Source organism: Grus americana, chromosome 1 (assembly GCF_028858705.1).
Source record: "Grus americana isolate bGruAme1 chromosome 1, bGruAme1.mat, whole genome shotgun sequence".
Classification (NCBI taxonomy): Eukaryota; Metazoa; Chordata; class Aves; order Gruiformes; family Gruidae; genus Grus; species Grus americana.
In genome coordinates, this window is record NC_072852.1 from 86,447,285 (window position 1) to 86,469,655 (window position 22,371).

Below are 22,371 nucleotides of genomic sequence, written 5' to 3' on the forward strand. Positions count from 1 at the left end.
CAAAATCCAGAGGGTGTCTGTGGAGCCAAGCTCCATCTTTTGTCTGCTGCTACAGGCATTTCCAGGAGTTGAGGCTGCACTTCATCTGTAACACAAGGCTGTTCTCTGTGAAATGCTCCTAGCATCAGGGAATATCAAGAACAGGGCTGCTCCACAAGGTAGGATGAGCTGGGGACAGAGCGCAAGGGCAACACAGGCATGTCCTTACCCACCAAGGCACAATCCAAAGCGTCTGCATAGAGGACAGAGGAAGGTATTGATAACAAGGTCTATGGACAGTCCCAGACAAGGCAAAGTAATCCACCAGACGTAGGGTCCAACTGGAGAGTACACTCAGGAGTAGCAGGAGACAAGACTGGAAACAGTTACACCAGTCACAGACTGGTCCAGGTTTTAAGTTAGGCCTTGGACCAGTAGCCTTGGATGCGTAGCTGGAGGCCCTAGGTGAGGCTGGTCAGAACAATTAAGGTCTCTAGCTTCACCCAGAACCCTGAAACCTAGTGCCCCAAGTTTAAAAATTGCAAAGGGGACCAGATCCTGATTTCTAGTCATTCTTCTCAGTAAAAAACTGAAGTCTAGTTATGAGTATGGAAATTCCAGTGGCCCAGTGGAGTCATTTTTACTACTGAATGCTAAGGAAAATTCATTCCCATTTCCCAGTCACTTTCATGTCATACCTGTGAGCAGTTACAAACATGACACCTCAGTACTCTCTCTTATATTCAGGGTGCTCAGGGAGCAGGTTGGTGAATGGCACCACGTGCTCTGGCAGAGTGGAGATCCGCCATGGAGACACATGGGGAAGACTCTGCCGCTCCCACTGGAATTTGCAAGCTGCCAACGTTCTCTGTCATCAGCTGAACTGTGGCTACGCAAAGTCAATCCAGACAGGAGACCGTTTTGTGGATGGGAATGGGCCTGTATGGAGAGATGCTTTTCACTGTGAAGGGACAGAGTCCTGCCTGTGGGACTGTGGTCAAGTGACTTTGGGCAATCCAACCTGTTCGGCCAAAGAAGCAGCCACTGTTATTTGCTCAGGTAAGTCAGGAGTGGCCTTTTATGGGCAGCGCAACTTCAGACCAAAGCAGCATTGGCGATCTCACTCTGCCAAGTAAGTCTGGATCGCAGGATCTAGTCTTTGAGCTGGGGAAGCCTTTCTTGCTTCCCATTGCAGACCTTTGTGGGCATGAAAGCAAACAAAGCCTTAACAGAGGCTGTCTCCTTAACCAGTGGTAAGATTTTTTTACCAACATAGAAATTTGTCTTCCATCTCTCTCCTGTATGTTAGTTCTACTGCAGTAAGAGCAGCAGATGTTATTCAATATGTTTTCCAACTCTCTTGAGCCCAGGTCTTGCTGAATCACTCAGACTCTCAGGTGGTGAGAGCCGCTGTGATGGGCGAGTTGAAATCTCTCTCAATGGCATGTGGAACAGAGTCCTGGATGATGACTGGGACATTAAGGATGCTCATGTGGTATGCAGACAGCTCCAGTGTGGAATTGCCGAGAAAGCCTATTACCTTCCAAGGTCTGAGCGAGGCACTGGTCTTGTGGGCTTAAGAAGTGTCCAGTGTGCTGGAAATGAGACTCAGCTAATGCTCTGTAAGACCTTCCATTCTCAGACAGTGCCAACGGGAGTTGCTGAAGATGTTGGTGTGATTTGCTCAGGTGAGTTACTGTGCAAAAGGAACAGAATGCCTCTAGCCCACCTTCTGCTGTGGTCTCACCTTAAATACGCATGGGTCTGAGATTGTGATACCCACCTACTTGTATACTCTAAGGAACAAACTGTAGTTAAGGAAGCAAGTGCAATTTACATAATGCTTTCTTCATCTGAATTTCTTAAAGAATTTATCTCACAGAATCAAAAATAAATAATAGAATACAGAAGTCATAAGAACACTAATTTGGCCATGACTGCCACACGTTCTGTCACTTGGGAATTAAATAGGTTTTATTTTGTGATGTCTATTTATAGATATCTGCAGCCTTTCTAAAGTAAATTAGAACTGTCTCTTCTCTTATTTTGTAACCCATCTGTAACAGAAGCTGTCTCTGTGTCTGTCCAATTAAATGAGTTTAGACAGAAAACAGCTTCTCAGTCTTTCTAAGATAAGGTGATCTCCACATATACTTAATATGACTAAATACTCCTTCTTGTTTGCAATGTCTCACAGGAATGATTCAAACATTTACCTGATGCAGGATTAGGCCTTTTCCTTTATGCAGTTCTAGGATCACAGGAGTTCTGCCCAAGAAACCATAACATAAGAACTGGAATATAACATGATGCCTTAAACATGCTTTAAACATAGAGCCATTACACAGACCTGTGCATTATCATTATATTGTATGTTGACTGCTGGGTTTTCTTCCTGCAGGTAGCAGACAGATCAGGCTGGTGAATGGAACAAAGCGCTGTGCTGGGAGAGTAGAGCTTTATCATGATGGCGTCTGGGGCACCATCTGCGATGATAAATGGGATCTATCAGATGCTAATGTTGTTTGCAAACAGCTGGGATGTGGACATGCCATCAAGGCATTTGTCTCTGCTCATTATGGCCAAGGCTCAGGACAGATCTGGCTGGATGATGTGAACTGCACCGGGGCTGAATCTGATCTCTGGGCATGTCCCTCTAGGGCATGGGGCCAGCACAACTGCCAACACAAAGAGGATGCTGGAGTCCTGTGCTCAGGTGTGTTCAGAGAATCCTTTTCTCACCCTATGGGTTGAAAGGAGAGGGTTACATGAAGGGGAAGCAGAGAATAGTGGAGACTTGCTTGGACAGCCTCTTGCTCTCTCTTGACTACAAGCATAGTTGGTCAGCACATTGCCTTGGTCCCACCAAGAGGCAAAGGGTCTACAGAAGTCCTTATTTTGCATTAACACACACACAAAATGTGTGGTGGGGTGGGATATTTGGGGGATAAAATGGAGGGTTTCTGTAAAGGTTTCCACTGCAAGGGGCTGTGGATGCCCCTTGTGCAGGAGGAGGTCATCAACTGCCATGTGCCCGTTACAGTCAGTTACAGCTGGCTCTGAAACCAATGGAAACAACACACTGTGTACCAAAGCAACAACCAGTCAGAGGAGCATATGGTGGATCTGCTCCTGCATAGTTAAGATAGAGTGGCACCTGCAAGAGATGAAGGAGAAGTGGAAAAAGCCACTGCTGGGGACATGGCTGGAGACATGGTTTCCATGCCAGAGGAGGTATGCCTCTGAGAGGGCTGTGGCCTGTGGATAAGCCACACCAGAACAGTCCCTGAAGGAACTGCAGACTGTGGAGGACCCACACTGGAGCAGGTACCTGCAGCACGTGGAAGGCCCACGATGAAGCATGTAACAACCCTGAAGGGACTGCAGCCTGTGGACGGCAGTTGGTCAGCCATGTTGACCAAGTACAAAACCTGAAGGAACTGCAGCATCTGGAGAACCCACAATGAAGCAAATACAACCCCTGAAGGTACTGCAGCCTTTGGAGCATCTATGCTGGAGCAGAGGAAAATGAATAAGAAGCAAGGAGCAGCAGAAAAAAACCACAACCTCCTGCACTGCCACCCTTATTGAAGGAATTAGGAGGGAAAACAAAGGAAGTTAGGACTAATGGAGTGGATCAAAGGCATTTCCTTCAGTGTTTGTGTAATTGTTAATGTTTTCTTTTTTTCCTCATTACCCAAAGCAATAATTAAGTTTATGTTAAGTGCAAAAAATAAAATTAAGTTAAATTTCCCAAGTGGAAACTGTTTTGCCCATGATAGCAGACAGTAAATGTGGGAGATGCTCTGGCAACACTAGTACCTGGCATGCCTTGGGATTGGAATAATTGTAGTGACTTCAAAGCTCCAGAGAAGCCTTGATTCTGATATTGGAAATTTGCTGTAGTGTGGTGTAAGTGGTACGCTCATTGTCAGGGGGTGGGGGGATGGGAGCAGGCAAGGGTACAAACTATGTGTAAACAAGTGGGAAACGGAGAGTGTGACAGACCTTGTTGGAGGAGAAGGTGATTGGGAAGAACTTCAGTGACCTGGAGCCTGGATATTTTTTTGTGAAAGACTTGCCTCTGAAACTCCAAAAGAGTGGCGTGTTGCTTTGCTGTGGAGTACACCACAGCCTACCATGTGCTCACAGCAGGGCTTCAAGAGGCACTGGGGCAGCTTAGCAGAACTGGGAATCTGGTTGACGGTCTCTGTCAGAGTAACAGTCTGGTAAAAGTGGTGTTAACTAATGCTCAGTAAAAAAGGGAGGATTCTGGTCAGAACTTAGCAGCTAGTAGCACTGAAATGCTCAAATTGCAAGCTTCAGGATGCTTGCGGTAGCACCTAGAGCTTGAATTGCTGACCTGGAGGGGAACCCTGACACCTTGGGACGTGAAACTAGGGGCTCATCATGAACTAAAAAAATGAGTCTTTTCGGGCAGCTCTAGTTGCAATAAGGAGCCCTACAGAAAAGGGTACACTGTTCCCCAGACTGTGACCACTCAATGGGTATTTGAGTGTAACTGAATACAGAAATGTGGAGAAACTTACAGTCACTGCTCTGCAGTCACTATGGCATTGCTGGGACACCAGAGCAGATAAGATACAGCTGACAGCTTGAGACAGCAGGACTTTGGGGAATTGGGGCATAAGCTATTTGTAAACACTGTTCTGAACAATGTAGGAGGGATTTGGGATCAATTTATGGAGACATATGTTGAGCGTTGCCTAAGCGTGCTGATCCTGCAAACAAAATACCCCTTTGAAAGGACTGAGAGGAATGGGATAATCAACTGCAGTTTCCTGGACTGCTAGAGTGTGGTTACAGGCAAAGGGAGAGGGACCCTGAAAAGCTTGTGATCACTAATGCTAGGGCTTGAAATCTCCAATGGCTAGGCACACTTACTAATGCCCCTCTGGTACCACCTGGTGAGATGCCCTGTTGATCAAAGAGTGACCTATGTATACCATTCTGGAGTGAGGATGCCAGAAGAAGAGTGCAAACTAGCAGCATGGATGAGGATAATACTGAGGATGCAGCACTATGGTCAACCTCAGGAAAAACAGGAAGACAGAATGAGAATTCTGCATGTCCCCCTCCCACACTGGAGGGAAAAGCCCTTCATAGACCTAGCATTGTGAGCACAGGAGAGAGGCGATAGCTTATTTAAACCATTCCTTTCTGCTACCCCCGCTTCTGGACCACACACTGCTCTGACAACTGATTTGAACTTCCTGCATCAGGGTGATGAAGTTAACCAAAGTTATTAGACTGTCCAGATAAGGCAGCCAGGCACCCTTGCCTCAACAATGTTGCGCCCTAGTGGATACCTAATGATAGTGGCACTCAGTGCACCTTATTGTCTTCTCTGTGTAGCACTGATAAACAAATAGTTCTTGGAGTAACTGGAGGAGAAACATGCCCAGCTCTGGAGGAAGGGAACCTAAGCTTAAGTACATAGGTTTGGTACACCTTACTTGTTGCCACTGGCCCTACTGCCCCTGTCACTCTTGGTTTTGACTTTCTTGACCACTAGAGATGGATGGGACAGGAAGGCTTTGGGCTTTTTGGAATAGGCAGTGTGGCTTGCATAGGTGAGAACCAGCTATGGGACTGTGTAGGACTGTCTAATCACCCAAACATTGCTGAACTTGCTTAAATAGACCCAGGTGTAGTCTCTTGGCAATCCAAGTAATTTGCTGAAAGCAGTATCAAACTGATCAAGGGGCCACTGATGAAATCCCAAAAGTAATTGTTTCCCTGGAAAAACAAGCAGTGGTCTTAAACACAGTCACCTTACAACAGTCCTGTTTGACCTGCGTGGAGATCTGCTGGAGAATGATAGTTTACAATAGACTTCAGAGCTCTGAATGAAGTCACACCCCAGTTAGCTGTTACAGTTCCAGACACATTGCAGCTTCTGTATGAGCTAGAAGCTAAAGAATATACCTGGTATGCTATAGCTGATATTGCAAACGCCTTTCCCCCCACCCCCCAATCCCACTGGCCAAAGAAGCAAGACCTCAGTTTGCCTTCATCTGGAATGGTGTGCAGTAGATCTGGAACCAGCTGTCCCAAGGGTGGAAACACAGCCCTTGCTATCTGCCATGGCATCATCCACCAAAATTTAAAGCAACAAAATTCAAAATAACTTTTCCTCTACCTTGATGATGTATTGATTGGAGGAACAACTCCAGAAGTACTAAATAAAGGGCTATAGGAAATCATTACCTCTCTCAGTGCTGGATTTGCCATTAAGCACTCCAAAGTAATAAGGCCCCTTCAAGAAATACAGATTTTAGGCATACAAAAATGGATGGAGATATATGCCAGCTGACAAAATTGCTTTCATAAGCACCATGGACCTCCACACAATAAACAAGGACCCAGGCCTTCTTGGGCATTACTGGATTTTGATGCAGACACATGCCTGGTTACAGCCAATTGACCCAACCTACATAGCAAGTGACCTGAAATAAGCCTTATTTTGAGTGGGAAGAGGAACGCCAGCAAACTTTGGAGCTGATCAGTACAAGATAGTTCATGCCATGGCATTAGGACCAGTATGGGTAGGTAGCAATATAAAAAAGCCTGTTATATACACATGCAAGAAAGAAAAGCGTCAAATGGAGTTTGTGGCAATGTGCATCTCAAGAGATGAGAGACACTGTTGGAACTCTGGAGTCACAGCCATGAAGGAGCAGAAAATAACTAGTCCCCCCAAAACACAAAGTCCTGGCTGTATATGCAGAGGGTGTCTGAATGCCATGAAAGGGAGCGCAGAGCAGTCACTGTGGTTATGCCCTAGACTAACTGTCCTGAATTTTAGGTTCAAGGATTCAAAACTACTGAGGGAAAAGCAACCACAACCACACAGTGAAAATGGATACCAGCCCTTTGCCAATCTGCACATACTGGTTCAAGCTCCAGACCAGGATTAGCTGAATTACTAAGTCAATGGTCAGCTAATCAATAGTATGAGGAAGACCAAACACCTTTGGCTGTTTGTTTTGGCTATGCCCCAGCATATGATGAATTAAGTACTGAAAATAAACAACAGAGTTAGTTCACTGATGGATCCTGTAAATGCACAGTAGGAAACAGGAGGTGGAAACCCCTGGAGAACCCCTACAGGAGAAGTTGCCATCCGGGATGGAGACTTGAAGAAGTTTGAAAGGCCTTGAAAATAGCCTTGGAATATACTTAGGAGCATCAACAGACCCATGCATGGACGCCCAGATGGTAAATAATGTGGTAAGGAAATTGCTTCAAGAATGAAATTGTGATAACTGGCAGCAGTGAGGAAAACCATTTTGAGCAGAAGTATGGACAGTGGTACAACAGCTGCCTGAAGAAAGACCTGCTTAGTATGTCATGCTAATAATGCATATATCCCAAATTCAAAGGCCACTCAAGAAGAGAAACAGCAATCAAGCTGACCAGTTGGCTTAACCTGTCAGTAGAGATTTGGGATGGAGCATAAAGGAAAACTATTTTTAGGCAGATGAGTCTGTGAAACTGCTGAGCATGCTGTGAAGGATCGAGGACTTAGGCTTAGGTTTGTCTTGGGAAGATAGAATGCAAGCAATTCGGCAGTTTGATGCCTGTGGAATAACACAACATACAGTGTGAATGATGAAACTATGTACAATGAGAGAAATTAATGTTTGGAGACACCTGACAAGTGGATTATATAGACCAACCCCTTCCTCCCCAGCACCACTGGCAGATGCTATGTTCTCATAGTGGCAGAGCATCACAAGGGTGGCTAGAAGCTTTCCCCACTCAGACAGCAAATGCAGGTAGCACCCTAGAGGGAATAAACAGACATATATGTTGGCACCATGGAATGTTGCTTAGGCAGGAGTCAGACAATATAAGTCATTACAAAAATACAACCATATAAGAATGAGTAGAGGGGGTGTATCACCAGACAGCTGGAAAAATAGGGCTGTGCAATGGTTTACCTAAATCCATGCTAAAAACACTTGGGAAGGGGTCTATCAGGGAATAAATGGCATCCTCACCTTCCTCACCTCCAGGAAGATGTGTGGCTAGTTAACCTAGAGCAAGGAACTTGCCACAGCAGCCCAAAAGAAAACCTGAGGTCAAATGGGTGATAAAGTATCAGCCAGTCCTGAGGATGCTTGGATTGGGGAGCCTGCAACAGTTGAAATCCCTAAGGAAGTAGTCTCTATTTTTTGAAGAGCAGCATTTAATTACTGGCTGGTCTTTGGAAAAAGAACGATGAAATGTGTGCCTTTACACAAAGTAAATAGAAGAGCGCAATCTTACTTTACCTCATAAACTACATTCTTGTTCATGTGTTTTGCAGGGACAAGGTCTGAATTTTGTAATAAATGTACGTGGACATTGGTATGATGTTAACTCCTATAATGTGGTTCCCAGAATGAGAGGTAGCCTTTTATTGACTGTATGTCCACATTGTTACAATGTCAATGCCTGTTATCTGGGACTAAGGGATAATAATGCATGTATTTTATGATTATGATGATGGTAGAGTTTATAATGGATGTGTGTTCTTAAATAGGTGTTTCACAGAGCTGAGGGGTGAAATGTATTGGCCAGGGTTTCAGTCACCACAGGCTGCAGGGGTGCCCTGTGCTTCTGCAGGGGAGCTGTTCCAGCTGGCTCTGAAATTATTGTAAACAAGTCATTGCACCCCAAAACTTCAACAAATCAGAGGAGTACATGGCACCTATGCTTCAACATACCAAAGAAATATGCCTGCCACTGTGGGGTGTGGCCATCACTTGTTTGTTGATGTAGATGCTGGTGAATGCTGGCTAACCAGACAGGATCACTGTATGGCTTTTCGTTTTGTTTGTCACTTTTAGAGTGGTTTCCTCTGGCACTTTTTCATATTCAGAGTGATGAACAGGATTGTTAGCAGATTCTGAATTTCAATCATCACAGCCAAGTTCCTAGCAGAATCGGGCCCCTCTAATTCCATTTTTATGTCTTTCTTCTAGAGTTCCTGGCTCTGAGGCTGGTAAATGGCACTGACTGTGCTGGGCGGCTAGAAGTTTTCTACAATGGGACATGGGGGAGCATTTGCTCCAATCGTATGTCTCAACTCACTGCAATAACTGTATGCAAACACCTGAACTGTGGAGACGGCGGGGAAATCGCAAGAGACTTCAAATATGGCAGCGGTTCTGGGCCCACATGGCTGGACCACGTTGAGTGCACTGAGCGGCATAGCTCTCTCTGGCAATGTCAGTCAGACCCCTGGAATCCTCAGTCATGTGATAACCGAGCAGAAGAGACGCATATTTCTTGCACTGGTAATTAGAAATGCATGTGTACAGAACTGCCCAGACATACACATAAACCTATGCATGCATATATAGACATTGTAGTAATTACCTCATGTTCATTTGTTATCTGGTATATATTATTTCTAGTTTCATGCAAATGACACAAGCATTTTTCTTGGTCTATATCCCTGATGTAAATGAGTGAATTAAAATTACATGAGTCTCACCAAGTGCAGTTACCCAGTGGAAATCCCAAGGAAGTCCCTGAGAGGATGGTGCCATTGCATATTTTTAAAGCAAAAATCTACAATAGACAGTCAGTCTGTGAGATCAAACTTCTCAAGAAATCTAGAGGCATGTATGTGTTTCTACATGTGTGGAGGCATATTGGTGCATATGTACATGTACACATGTGCATGCACATAGCCATGGACAAGTGTATGAATTAGTTCAGTTCTAAAGGCTCATTTCTAATGCCTGGTCTTATGACAGTATTTCATACATGTGGGTTCCCATTATAGTATAAATGAATTCTAGATGACATTCAGATCTTCTGAAAGGGATTGCAGCTGCTTCACACAAGAAGAAAGAAAGCACAGTCACCAGGAAGATTATTTAATTCATAGCAATAGTCAAACAGTGATCCAGCAAGTACTAAATAGGCCATATATATATATTACAGGAAAAAATTAACTTGATGATTAATTTTCAGGCATTTTATACTCCCTCACTCTTTTCAGAGAATAATCAAATTAATTACTTCAGTATTTAAATTCTGCAGGAAGAAAAGAGGCAACATCTCCAGCCACAGCTGCTGAGTGTCCAAACTCCACAGGTTGTTCAGGTACCTCTTTGTTTCTACTTATTGGTCCCTACGGACCTTCCTGCTGTTTCAGCAATTCAGAAGGTTTCTGTGTTTTGCAGACAGGGAGAAGTTACGAGTCATAGGAGGAGAGGATGGATGTTCAGGCAGAGTGGAGATTTGGCAACACGGTTCTTGGGGAACAGTCTGTGATGATTCCTGGGACATGGCAGATGCTAATGTTGTATGCAGGCAGCTGGGTTGTGGATCTGCTGTGTCTGCTCTGCATGAAGCTGCCTTTGGGGAAGGGACTGGTCCCATCTGGTTGGAGAAGGTGCACTGCAAAGGAACAGAGCTGTCTTTTTGGGACTGTCCTGTCAATCCCTTGTTCAGCAAAAACTGTGACCATAAGGAAGATGCTGCTGTGAATTGCTCCGGTTAGTGACTGGTCATTTGGTTCATTACACAGATCTGGGAAGGAGGTGGATAGAGTAACATTATGTCAGCTGTACATCCCAGTGACTAGCCTCTTCATAATTTTGACTGCAGGAACCTCACAAACGATGTGGAGTTGTTCTCCCTATTTTTCACACTTGCCTCTTCCTTAATCTGGACTTGCCTTCCTTTTGCAGGTATGACAGAAACAACAGCATCACCCACTAGAGCAGGTAAAACATTCTTTCCACCTTCTTCCTTTCTCCCATCAAATGAGGATTTAATGTCCCTGATACTGCATAGCAGGTCAACCAGCAGTATATTCCACCTCATCAGAAAGCATCTCCCACAGCCTTTTGTAAAGGAGAGCTGAGTGGCACTATCCACAGTTGTTGAATTCTAGCTGCTTGAGTAGGATCCACAACTGGGCAGCAGGTGACCTGCCTCACTCAGAGCAGGAGGCTGCAGAGGAGCAGCCCTTTGGGTCATCTGATTCTCTACCTGTTGCTTCTTCATTTCCACTCAGATCCTCCCCGCCGCCCTGCAACAGACAGTACGAGAATTTCAATGCCTGTCATCCTCTGCGTAATCCTGGGGGCCCTTCTCTGCCTGGTCCTTGCCATTCTTGCTGGACAGATCCGAAGCGCCAGAGCAGGGCAGAGAGGTGAGTCACTCAGGACTGGTATGAAATGCCTCCTTGGCATGGCTGGCAAGTGTTTAGTTGGCTGGAGAGGCTGGGGGGAAGGGCGACTGAGATGAACGGCATCTGCTGCCACACTGACATTTTCACTTGCCACCTGGCAGTGAAAGAGCCCAGCAGTGCTTATCCTCAGTCAGCACCTCTCAGTGACTTTCTGGATACCAACCAGGCCATGCAGACCCCTTTCCATGAACCCAGCCTGCATATGAGCAGAGACTGAGTGATCATTGCCTCTTACTTTCAGGCTCCAGACTATCCTACGACCCCTTCTCTGAGGCCGTCTATGAAGAGATTGACTATAACCTGATGAGGGAAAAGCAGGGCATGACCGGCTTCTCAGGTCTGTGTGTCTTGCTCTCATCAAGGGAAAATAACTGAGGCTGATTCCTTCTGGTGGCTCAGATCCCAGTCTGATACTTTGCATTTTCTAAATCTACTGGGAAACAGAAAATTCCTAGATTGGGGTGGGGGGGAGGGGATCCTGCCCGCTGAACTCTGCCAATTATTCTCCTAGGGACATGCCATAGAACATAGATCAGTATAGGTCAAACAAACAAACAAACAAAAAAAAAAAAAAAAAAAAAGGCTTTTGCTGTAATTATCTATAGCAGGAACAAATGAAAGAATAATTTGTATCTCCCCCCCAGCAGCCACGTGTCTCTGTAGGCTTCCTCCTGGCAACTGCTTTTCTCCCTTCATGGCTTGCCTCCCCCATGAGCCACGAGAGGTGTTATGAGGCTCCTGAGGGATTCTTGGCTATTCCACTGTAAGCCCTTTACCTGCAGGAGTAATACTGACTGCCCACGAATCTGCTTGACTTGGGTGGTATTACTGTAGCCTACTATCTTCCTCATGATGCAGCCTTAGCAGCTAAGAAGAGTTTAATCTGATATAATTTCTCTTTCTCATTCACCTAGATTCTTATTCAGAGAGTTCAAAAACAAAGGCACAGTTTTATAGTAGGGACAGTGATGAAGAAACTGGTCCTGGAACAACTCAAGGTAATGGAAGATGGGAATCCTACAGAGACCCAAAATCAGGCTAGCTTTTAATCTCCAAAGCATTATTGGTGATTAAATTTTTTTCTTGCTGCACTTCATGTCCACTAGTGATGTTTTGATGCAAAACAAAAATTTCTCTTTAACTCTTGTGGTGGAAGAATATCACTCAATCTCATATACAAGTGCTAGTCTTCTCTACTGTATGAGAAGTTGAAAATAAATGTTTGCTGGTAGTATTTCACTCTTCACAGGATCCAGTCACATGAATCCAACAATTTGACAGCTGTTTCTCCCAGAAATTGCAACTGTAACAGCTTGTAAGCTGTTGCTTCACTTATGAGAAAAATGGGGAGAATTAAGACAGAGGGAAAATAAGCTCCAAATAAGAACATTGACATACTATTGGAGTTGCTTGGGTAATTTTAATACAAGTGATCTGAAGAAAATGTAGTATGCCAGATGTGGGGGGTTTAAAATTGAAAAAGCTGAGGGAGAGCAAGTGTTTGGAGAAGAATTTCATTTTCCTACGGCTGATCCTAGCTCTTAGCTATTGCCTGGTCTCAGAGAGCTCAACTGCCAAAGGCACAAGCAGTGTTGGACCTCAGCTGCCCATATCCCCGACTCTGCTGTGCTATATCTTTATTTTCTATTATTTTTCTTATATTAAGGGGGTTTTATTATTTAAAATTAAACTAAAAGCTTTTCTTTTCCTTACTTGTTTTGAAATGCTCATCAAGAAGACAATTGTTCCAAATAAGATCTCTTATTTAGATTGAATATTGAGTACTAGGTAAAAAGTGAAATAGGAGTGCTTTGATTGACTTTTAATTTTATATATGCATTATTTGTATGCCCATGTGTGTATGTATACTATTAAACAGTGAAAACTAATATCCTCTGAGGGATGGCTTCCAGTTAACTACAGACCATAGAGCTAGCTGCCCCTGAGGAATCACATAGCTGTCTACTCAGAGAACTGCATTTGATGGATGGACTATTCAGTGAATAAGGAATTGGCTGGATGGCCACATCCAAAGAGGTGCAGTCAATAGCTCAATGTCCAAATGGAGATCAGTCACAAGTGGTGTCCCTCAAAGATCCATACTGGGACCAGTACTCTCCAATATCCTCATTAATGACATAGGTAGTGGGATTGAGTGCACTCTCAGCAAGTTTGCAGATGCCACCAAGCTGAGTGGTGCAGTTGATATGCTTGAGGGAAGGGATGCCATCCAGAGGGACCTTGAGACATTTGAGAAACAGGTGACTATGAACCTCAACCTCATGAAGTTCAACAAGGCCAAGTGCAAGGTCCTGCACCTGGCTTAGTGCAATCCCCAGGATCAGTACAGACTGGGGGATGGGATATGAGTGGACAACATGTGCTTGCAGCCCAGAAAGCCAACCATATCCTGGGCTGCAACAAAAGCAGTATGACCAGCAGGGCGAGGGAGGTGATCCTGCCCCTCTACTCTGCTCTCATGAGTCCCCACCTGGAGTACTGCATTCAGCTGTAGGGTCCCCAGTACAAGAAAGACATAGAGCTGTTGGAACGGGTCCAGAGGAGGGCCGTGAAGATGATCACAGGGCTGGAGCACCTCTGCTATGGAGAAAAGCTGAGAGAGTTGGGGGTTGTTCAGTTTGGAGAAGAGAAGCAGAGCTGCAGGTATTTTTCTCCAAAGGTTTGGCCTAAGTTTGTAGCCACATGTCCATAGGCAAATGGCCAAGGGTGGCTAGTTAGCTAGACTATCTCAGAGAAATTTAACAGAAGGTGGTTAAAGTAATAAAAATACAAGGAAGCAAGTGCTACACAGAGATATACAAGGAGTAATTTGTCATTGTGCAATTATGAAATGCAATGGGGAATCTTACTCTGAAATAAACCGTCACTAACTGCCACCTCCTCCATGTTGATTTTTGCTTTCTACTTGTTACAGCAATGTACAACAATTATTTGAGCTATATCATTGTTGTCTGGAATATTTTAGAATCCTCTGGAGGATTCTTGGTTTATTACTGTTCATTATCATAATGATAATGTCAGTGTTACAGATCCTTATCGCTGGATCATCAGCTACTGCTTTCTCTATGGAAGATTTCTCCCTGTTAAAGTTAATACCTGTATTGTTCCAGAGGTCTCTCCACTGCCTGGAAATGCCCTGGAAGATGGTTATGATGATGTGACAGAAGTTCCTGGACCTAAAGATGCTTCTCTTTCTGGGCAGAATGAACAGGAAATCACTGGGATCCCTGAAGAAAGTGACAGAAACAAGGATTCACAGACAGGTGAGGCCAGAAGAGCAGTGCTGTTAGTTTTCATAATCTATAGTTACTGCACTGATCTCAGGTAAAATCAAGGTGGAGGGTACCTCAGGGGACCACCTAGATTTTATCTAACCATTGTCAGGAAGGAACATTACCTACCTATATGAAGAGTGTAGGTTAGATGCTTGTTATTCTGTTCTCACAGCCACTCAGTAGCAGTGTTTCCACAACCTCTACAGGTAATCTATACCCATGCTGTGTTTTCCTTACAGCTATAAAATTCTTGCCTGTAGCCTAACCTGTCTTCACTGCTGCAAATTTAAATTGTTACTTCTTATTACAATGACCGTGGGGATGGAGCAGTGGCATTCATCTCTGTAACAGCCTTTTAAGTACTTGAAGAATGTTAACATCTCTCCTCTCAGTTCCATTTTGTATTTCGTTTCTCTAGACTGCCGCAACCTAAATCAGTTAATTTTCTGCTCATTCTGTATGTCTCCACTCAGGCTGTGTCAGTAGGTCCATATCTTTCAAAAAGTGTTTCAAAACCAAAATTCTACAGTATTTCTGTTCAGCATGGTACTAAGACCTTACTAGTGTCAGGTAGAGCAGAAGGACCACTTCATACATCTTATAGGATATCATTCCATTTACACATGCTAGCATGATGTTTCCCTTTTTTGCAACAGCATGCACTCCTGACAGTTTTCAATGTCTGGCCTGTTGCAACTTCAAATCCTGCTCTATAAAATACCACATACCGTTACACACCAATCTTTCTAATTATGCAGTTGATTGTTTCTGCCTTCATCTGTAGTCTTCTAAGTGCCCTTACTAGATTTCATTCTGCGTTCATCAAAACACAGGATCATTTGAATCATAGTATAGTATAGTATCATCTGGAAAACGTAATAAGAACATGTGTCTCTTATCTTAGGACTTAATAAAAATACTTAGTTGTATTTAGGGCTGTCAAAGAATCTTATCTGGTACAGTGAGCTATGCTAAGGATACCATTTTTGACTGAATTTGTACCCAGTCTACAGAGGTTTGAGTTAGACCATATTTCTCTAATTTACTTATAAAAGTATCATGTGAGTTGAGTGACAATTTGCTCTATTTCCTTAAAAAAGCACTATTAGAAAATCAAAATACCCCAGATTTATCTGGTGTGATTTATTTTTGATAAATCCATGTTATGTTATCATCTACCTGGTTTTTTTTCTTCTGTCTCCTTACAAGTAGTTTATTTGTTTTCCCGTCTTTCTGAATTTGAACTTTCTGTAACTCCTGATCTTGTTTCTCCTCTGACACACACCATCTTAAAAATAAGCATATGTTGTTCATGTTTTCCCAGTCCTTCAGAGCCCGTTCTCTGTGAGTTCTTAAAGACAGTGGATAGTGCCTGGAGGATGGATTCAGCTAGATCGTTATCATAGCACTAAATTTTGTCAAGCCCATCTAATTAAAAATTAATTAACAAAAAATATTTAAGATAGACTTTTATTTCTCTACTTAATATAACTGTGGAACACCTTCTGATCAGCAGCTGAACTCCACCTTTTGGGGTAGTGATAAATATATTTGACAGACTGAAGACATGAAAAAATAATCAAAACATTTTAGGACTCAAAGTGATTAGAGAAACATTAGAGATTTTTTTTTTAACAGCCCATGATTATATTCATTTTAACATTATATATAAAGTTGTATACATTTCTACCTTACTTAAGTGAATTCTCAGAGTCTTTGTGAACCTCACTTGCTGTTGACTTCATAAAAAGCTGCTCCATTGTATTGACAAACACTGCTGTTTGCAAAAACTGTGTATAGTTAAGGTATACTAATCTCTCTCATCTGTCATTTGTCTTCCAAAAATTAGGAGATACTAGGGTTTGCTAAATCTGGTAGTCTGATGGAGGTTCCATGTCCCTAGGTCCAGCCGGTAGTGAGGCTGAGCATGTGTAGACATGCACACACATGCACGCACATATAATACATACATGCAGATACACAAGGCTGGCTTATGGAGCCAACACAGACAGAAAACATAGCACTCAAATGCAAGCAGCCCCAATTACCTCATCCTATTCCCCTCTCTGGCTGACAAGGATGAAAGCCTATTGGTGGAAAATGTCTATGTACACACAAAATATGGGTCCCTCCAGTAGCTGGCCTTAGACAGTCTATTTAGTAGCTGGCCCTGGGTCCTAGGTCTCTCATTGCTGGCACCTGCATGTACTAACCTGGAGGCCCACAGACCCACTCCAGTTTCTGGTAATCAGACCTACAGACACTGCACACACACATGCATACCAACACTATACTTCCACCCGTAACTGGCCTTAGACACTCAGTCTATCCAGTAACAGGTCCTGGAAACCCTTGGCTTTCCAGTTACTTCACACACCCACATGCACACTAACACCCACACATATGCACAACGTGTCCCCCAGTAACTGGGCTTAGACATGCAGTTTACCAAGTAACTAGTCCCTTGACCCACTGACCTCCCCCAGCTGCTGGTGTCTGGGCATGCAAGCCCCAAGACCCCCCCCAGTTGGTGGTACTTTAGAGTTCTGTCCACTCCGGTCTCTCCAGTTGCTGGCACCACACATGCACAGACCCCTCTGACCCATGGCCCAGCTCTGGTTGCTGGCACTTACACGTCCATACAAACACACACATAGAATGGAGAGCCCCCTTAGTCAGGAAAGCTGTTAGAAATGGAGTGTAATACGAAAAACAGGACAGATGCTGCTGATCAGATGCAGGGCATGGCCAAACATGCATACTGGCCAGCAGCCTCTTTACATGCCGCCAGCCCCTTTTATCCCCTTATCATTCTATTTTCTCATGCTCGTTCCTCCCCAAACTGCACTGATCCCTCCTTCTCTGCGCTTTTGTTTCCTCCTCTATAGTAAGTTTTCTGTAATACCCAAGATGCTCCTCCCCCTTATAATAAGTGTCATACTTTTGTGGGCAACAACACCCCTCGGTCCGTAAGGTGGGTTACATCCTCTTAATGGCTTTCAAACACAGGCAATGGGCTGAGCACTCTCCTGTAAGAAGCCGGATCAGGGCACACTTGTGGGATGGACAAGGACAGATCTACTTAATTTGCAGTGTGTCAGAGAACACTTGAGGCAGTAAAATGGATTATTTAGGGATTATGAAGAATTGCCTTTATTAGAAGTGTTTAAAGTCGGATCAGTAACCTGTTTTCCGGGAACAGTAAGGTTGGTCCTGGCATATGTGTACATATAGCAGGAGGCAGGAAGAGACAAGCATTTCTTGGGGCTTTCACAGCCATGCATATCTATGGTCCTAATTTCTGGAGGAGACAACGGACAGCCCATGCTGCCAGCTGCACAACCATGTGAAGGTAATACATACAGGATGTGCACTTACCTCAGTGTTCTTCCCTTCGTGTTTTCAGACTGGAGTCCTAATGTGTCAGGAAACAGGACGTCTGAGATGTCTGAGAGACATTCACTCCCTGCTCTTGAAGATACAGGCTATGATGACATTGAAGAGCTGGGACACTGACAGAGACTGCTGAGCTGTACTGACCACTTTCGGAAATACACCTCTGTTCATAAAATGCTAATCGGGTACTAGTAGAACCAGAACAACCTGCATTAAGGATTAGTTTACCTAAGTTTGCTTTATTTGCAGAGCAGCAATTATATACTTAGAAGGAAAACAAGCATGACTGTTTAGCAAATCTTTCTAATTTCCCTTATAATTTCTTGTTGCCAAGACTGCATGGACACTTTTGCTTTTTACTTCTAAATATTTTCATAGTAATTTTTTTTCTACTGAGTTAACTTTTCAACTTATGATATTTTCTTATTATAAACTGTTTAAAGATCTCTTCTCAAATTTATGCTTCTCCTCACAGATACACAGGGCAGCTTTCTGGAGATTATTAGGAATAGAGACTAAACTGCAAGAAAATCATCAAAGTTCTATTTCATCTTTTGGATATTCTTTTTTGTCACACAGAATGCAAGGACTAGAATTCATTTTCTAAGTAGTGTTTTGTGAGATGAGAAACTCAGCAAGAGGTTATTCTTGTCCTCACTTTAGGTGCAGATCTGTCATTTGAAGTAGATACAAGTGAATCACGCATTTCATTGGAGGGAAAAGCCCCTCTTCTCTTTTCTCCTTCTATACCATCATGATTTATTGTCTCCCAAAGTCATACCAATTATACAGTAAGAGAATGTTTTATTTCTTTCCACAAATGGCAAGTGGTGGTCATACCTATAGCTGTCTGTCATGTCATTTCTTTTAATCATATGAAGGCAGACTGAAAAAGTCTGCATGCTGATGGAATAGAAGGTGAAGTATTGTCTTGGCTCCTAATTAAATTTTTTTCAGGTCCAGGTCCTGAAACAAAAAGCCTCCCTTGCATTCTGCCATCTCTCTTGGCCTCCACCTTGGCCAGTATTATTTTAGCAGCTCAAGGGCCTGTGTTTCTGAGGATGCATGGATAAAGATCCTGACCCAAGGGAAAATACATAATTTCTAAAGAGCTTGCACCCTCCTAGGGAACCTTAAAGATTTTGCCCTTGAAAAACAACACAAATATGGACACATAGGAGGGGTCAGGTCACAGTTTATGTGTCACAATGCATGATATTCCAGTCATCAACATCTCCCCTCTTCCCAATACTTTAAGTGCTAAAAATAACAGCACTTAAAAGGGGTCACTGTGAGGGAAGAGGGTTGAAATAGTATTCAGAGACCAGCACCACCCCACCCTAGAGTGCCACAAATGAAAAGTTCATTCACCAAAGCAGAAGAAACGTGCTTTAATTCATATTGAACTTACTCTAACTACTGAACCACCACAGGCCGAGATGAGATACTTGAGTGGGAGACTGAAGGATGGAGATGTTGGGGTCAATCGGTTGGAAATGAGGCACCCCTCTCTGATACATTCTTATGCTCTTAGGCATATGGAATCACAAACACAACTGAGAAATGATGAGAGACAGTAAGACTAAAATTCCTCAACCACTAGTTGATGGGCCATCAAGAATCTACAGGAATAGCTTTGAAGAAAGTTGACTTGGACTTTGTAACTTATAAGACGGGGGAAGCAAGAGAATATGAGTATTATGGATATTTGAAGGGGCTTGGGGACTATGTAAAACTTACTAAGGAATGTTTAGGGAAAGAGTCAAAGGTAGGGAAAAAGGGGAATCAGGGAGGAACAAAGTGGGGGGAACAGAGGGGAAGAATAAAAGGGTCCATTTGTGTGTAAGTAGCTGCTGGTCAGAACATTGTTTGAATGAGCCCTGGGCCTGATCACAGTCATCCTATGTTACTAATATTTATTAAATATCTTTCATATTAATTTCACCCTCTACCCCACGTGACACTGTTCAAAGGTCTACGTGACAGTAGCTGGAGAGACCAGACTAACTAAATCAAATTCCAGCAATTCAAGTTAGATCATGGGTGATAACCATGGGTTATAACAACCCATCTCTTTGTGGTGCCAGCAACCAACTTTGTGGTGGGTGTCAGCATCAGAAACAGGAGGGACCATGGGTCATAGGGCACTTGTACCTGGGATGCCAGCAACTGCAGGGACCTGTCCATTTATATTTTCCCCTAACCTGATGTGAGTGGGTGCATATATGTACTCCTTCAATGCTCTTGCCCTCTGAGATGTGTAGGCATGCGCACGCAAAGCTTACTGAGACTCCCCTGGTCCCTGTGGTAGCCAAGGCATGTTTACATGTGACCAGCCCTTTTGATCCCCTTATACCTCTATTTTCCCATGCTTGTTCCTCTCCAAATCACCTTGATTCCTGCCTTTCCCTGTCTTTGGTTCCTCTCATAAACACCCCATAAATTTATTGTAAACCCAAAATTATCTTGCCCTGCATCTCAGACCCCTTTGCAATACCTCCCTCCCCTCAAAAAAACACCAGTCCCGCTCCTGCTGACTTGATGGGTTTTATCTCCAGACCATGGGGCTGATGTCTGTCCTGGGACAGCCCTGGAAGGAGCCCAGGACAGCGTGTCCACCTCTCTGAGAGGTGGAATTTGGGTTCTCGCATGCCATTGCGTCCCTGAGTGCCTCTGGACTCGTAGAGATGGGCCTGTGACATGCTCCTGTGATAGACCTGGAAGCAGCCAGGGCAGGTTATTACGTGGGCTCCCCCACCCACCATTGTCTTTCCATGCTCCTCTGTGGATGTGCAGATTACAGTTTTTATCAGACAACCTAACAACTTCAAGCTGTACTACCTGGTGCATAGGAGGAAAACCTGGTAAGCCTCACGTCTGAGCTGGAGGTGGCTAAGGGAGCTTAGAGCACAGTCCACAGGCCAAGCCCAGAGCCTTTGCTGATAATCAAGGCATCCATGAGCATAAGAGTGCTTGTGAGACAAGTCTGTAAGCGCCTGCCTCTGACAGCGAGTATGGAGCTGGACTAGCTGGCAAGCAGAAGACCCATATACTGGGTAAGGGCTCAGGACTGGGACATGAACATGAGAGAGGCTGAGGGCCCACGCTGATATTCAAGGGATCTGCAAATGTGCATATGCTTGTGAATCTAAAGGGTGAAGGGGTGTGTTTTCACTAGTGAACTTCACCCAGAGAGCAAAAGGACCGGGCTATCTATACTTACATTTTTTTTGAGTGCTGGTATGTGAGTGTTGTTACAGGCAGCACTCTGCCTGTTGCAGTCTGTGAAGCTCGCTTTGTTAGCATCCTCTGTGTCTGTGTGTGTGTATATGTGTGCATGTGCAAATGGGAAAGCTTTATCAATGCTGATCTACATTCATGCATATGGCTTACTTTTCAAATCACTTTTTAAAGAATTTGCCTTCTTTAAAGAAGGCAAGGCTTAGTTTAATAACAAAGGAGAAGTCTTTGTGATCTTAAATTACACTTTGCAATGATTTTTAACAGGAAAATTGCTTGGCTCTACCTGGCTTTATGGCAAGGTTTCTCAGTGCATTCATATAACAAGTAATAAATTAGAGGACAAATAGAGTGGGGTTTGCTTCCTTCTTTCCATCTGTGCTTAATTTCTTTACCTTACTATGAGTGTTGTCAGAGGTAATGTACAGATGGACAGCACTAAATAATAGTGTTTGACTCAGCTCTTTAAGATTACCCAAACCATGCATTTAGTGCTGTCCATTCCAGAACTACATGTGAAACAGCACACATATTTCCTCTGCAAAGGATAGATACATAATGATCAATCAGTATAGTTTCATAGATTAAACATGCTAAATATAAAGACAAACAGTTCTATTACAACGAACATTTTTCTTATTTTTCTAAGACATAAAAGTTTGTAAGCAACCATAGTTCTATGCTGGAAACTGTTATAATCTCAACATTTAAAATTTATTGTCTAAAGTTAGACATATTCATGTTTCAGCTTCTGAAGAGGAACAGGCCCATTTTCAGAGCTTTCAAGTGCTTGGAAACCTATAAAACCCAGTGTGAGATGCCTGTACAAAAGCTGAATTCAGCCCAGCTTATTCAATATTGTTCATCAGTATAAGGGAGGAAGTAAAGACCAAAGAGCTGAGTCTGTAGAAGTACCTCAGGTACTTCAAGGAACAAATACTCAATGGTGGAAGAAGGTGGTAGGGAAGGCAGAATACTGCACTTCCAGATCAGGCAGCATGACAGATGAAATTCACTTCTCTAAGGCCAGACTGTGATTGTCTCTGAACATGAGAAGTCACCTGAGGAAAGAGATGATGGAATCGGCATGGGCTGTGTGCTTCTGGAAGAGCTGACTTTGCACTGTTGCTCATGTACACAAGCCATGCTTGAAATAGTGAAATGAACTCACTGGATGTGTCAAAAAGGAGATGGGAAGTAGTAAGGTAATATTTTGCAACCATGTGCTACATGCTTCAA

The 22,371-nt window shown here is 43.6% G+C and overlaps 1 protein-coding gene across 1 annotated transcript in view; it reads left to right on the top strand.

Annotated features, from left to right (window-relative positions):
• LOC129197613 (scavenger receptor cysteine-rich type 1 protein M130-like) overlaps positions 1–19,093 on the top strand; it is a 35,317-nt gene extending 16,224 nt beyond the window's left edge. Inside the window, exons 5-16 of the mRNA XM_054806230.1 lie at positions 727–1,038; positions 1,350–1,667; positions 2,381–2,695; positions 8,973–9,287; positions 10,042–10,104; positions 10,185–10,499; positions 10,695–10,730; positions 11,024–11,161; positions 11,442–11,537; positions 12,115–12,198; positions 14,332–14,484; positions 17,903–19,093. Of these exons, the coding sequence (XP_054662205.1) occupies positions 727–1,038; positions 1,350–1,667; positions 2,381–2,695; positions 8,973–9,287; positions 10,042–10,104; positions 10,185–10,499; positions 10,695–10,730; positions 11,024–11,161; positions 11,442–11,537; positions 12,115–12,198; positions 14,332–14,484; positions 17,903–18,012 (2,255 nt within the window). The 3' untranslated portion in view covers positions 18,013–19,093. The remainder of the gene's footprint in view (positions 1–726; positions 1,039–1,349; positions 1,668–2,380; positions 2,696–8,972; positions 9,288–10,041; positions 10,105–10,184; positions 10,500–10,694; positions 10,731–11,023; positions 11,162–11,441; positions 11,538–12,114; positions 12,199–14,331; positions 14,485–17,902) is intronic.
• Positions 19,094–22,371: the final 3,278 nt, after the last annotated feature.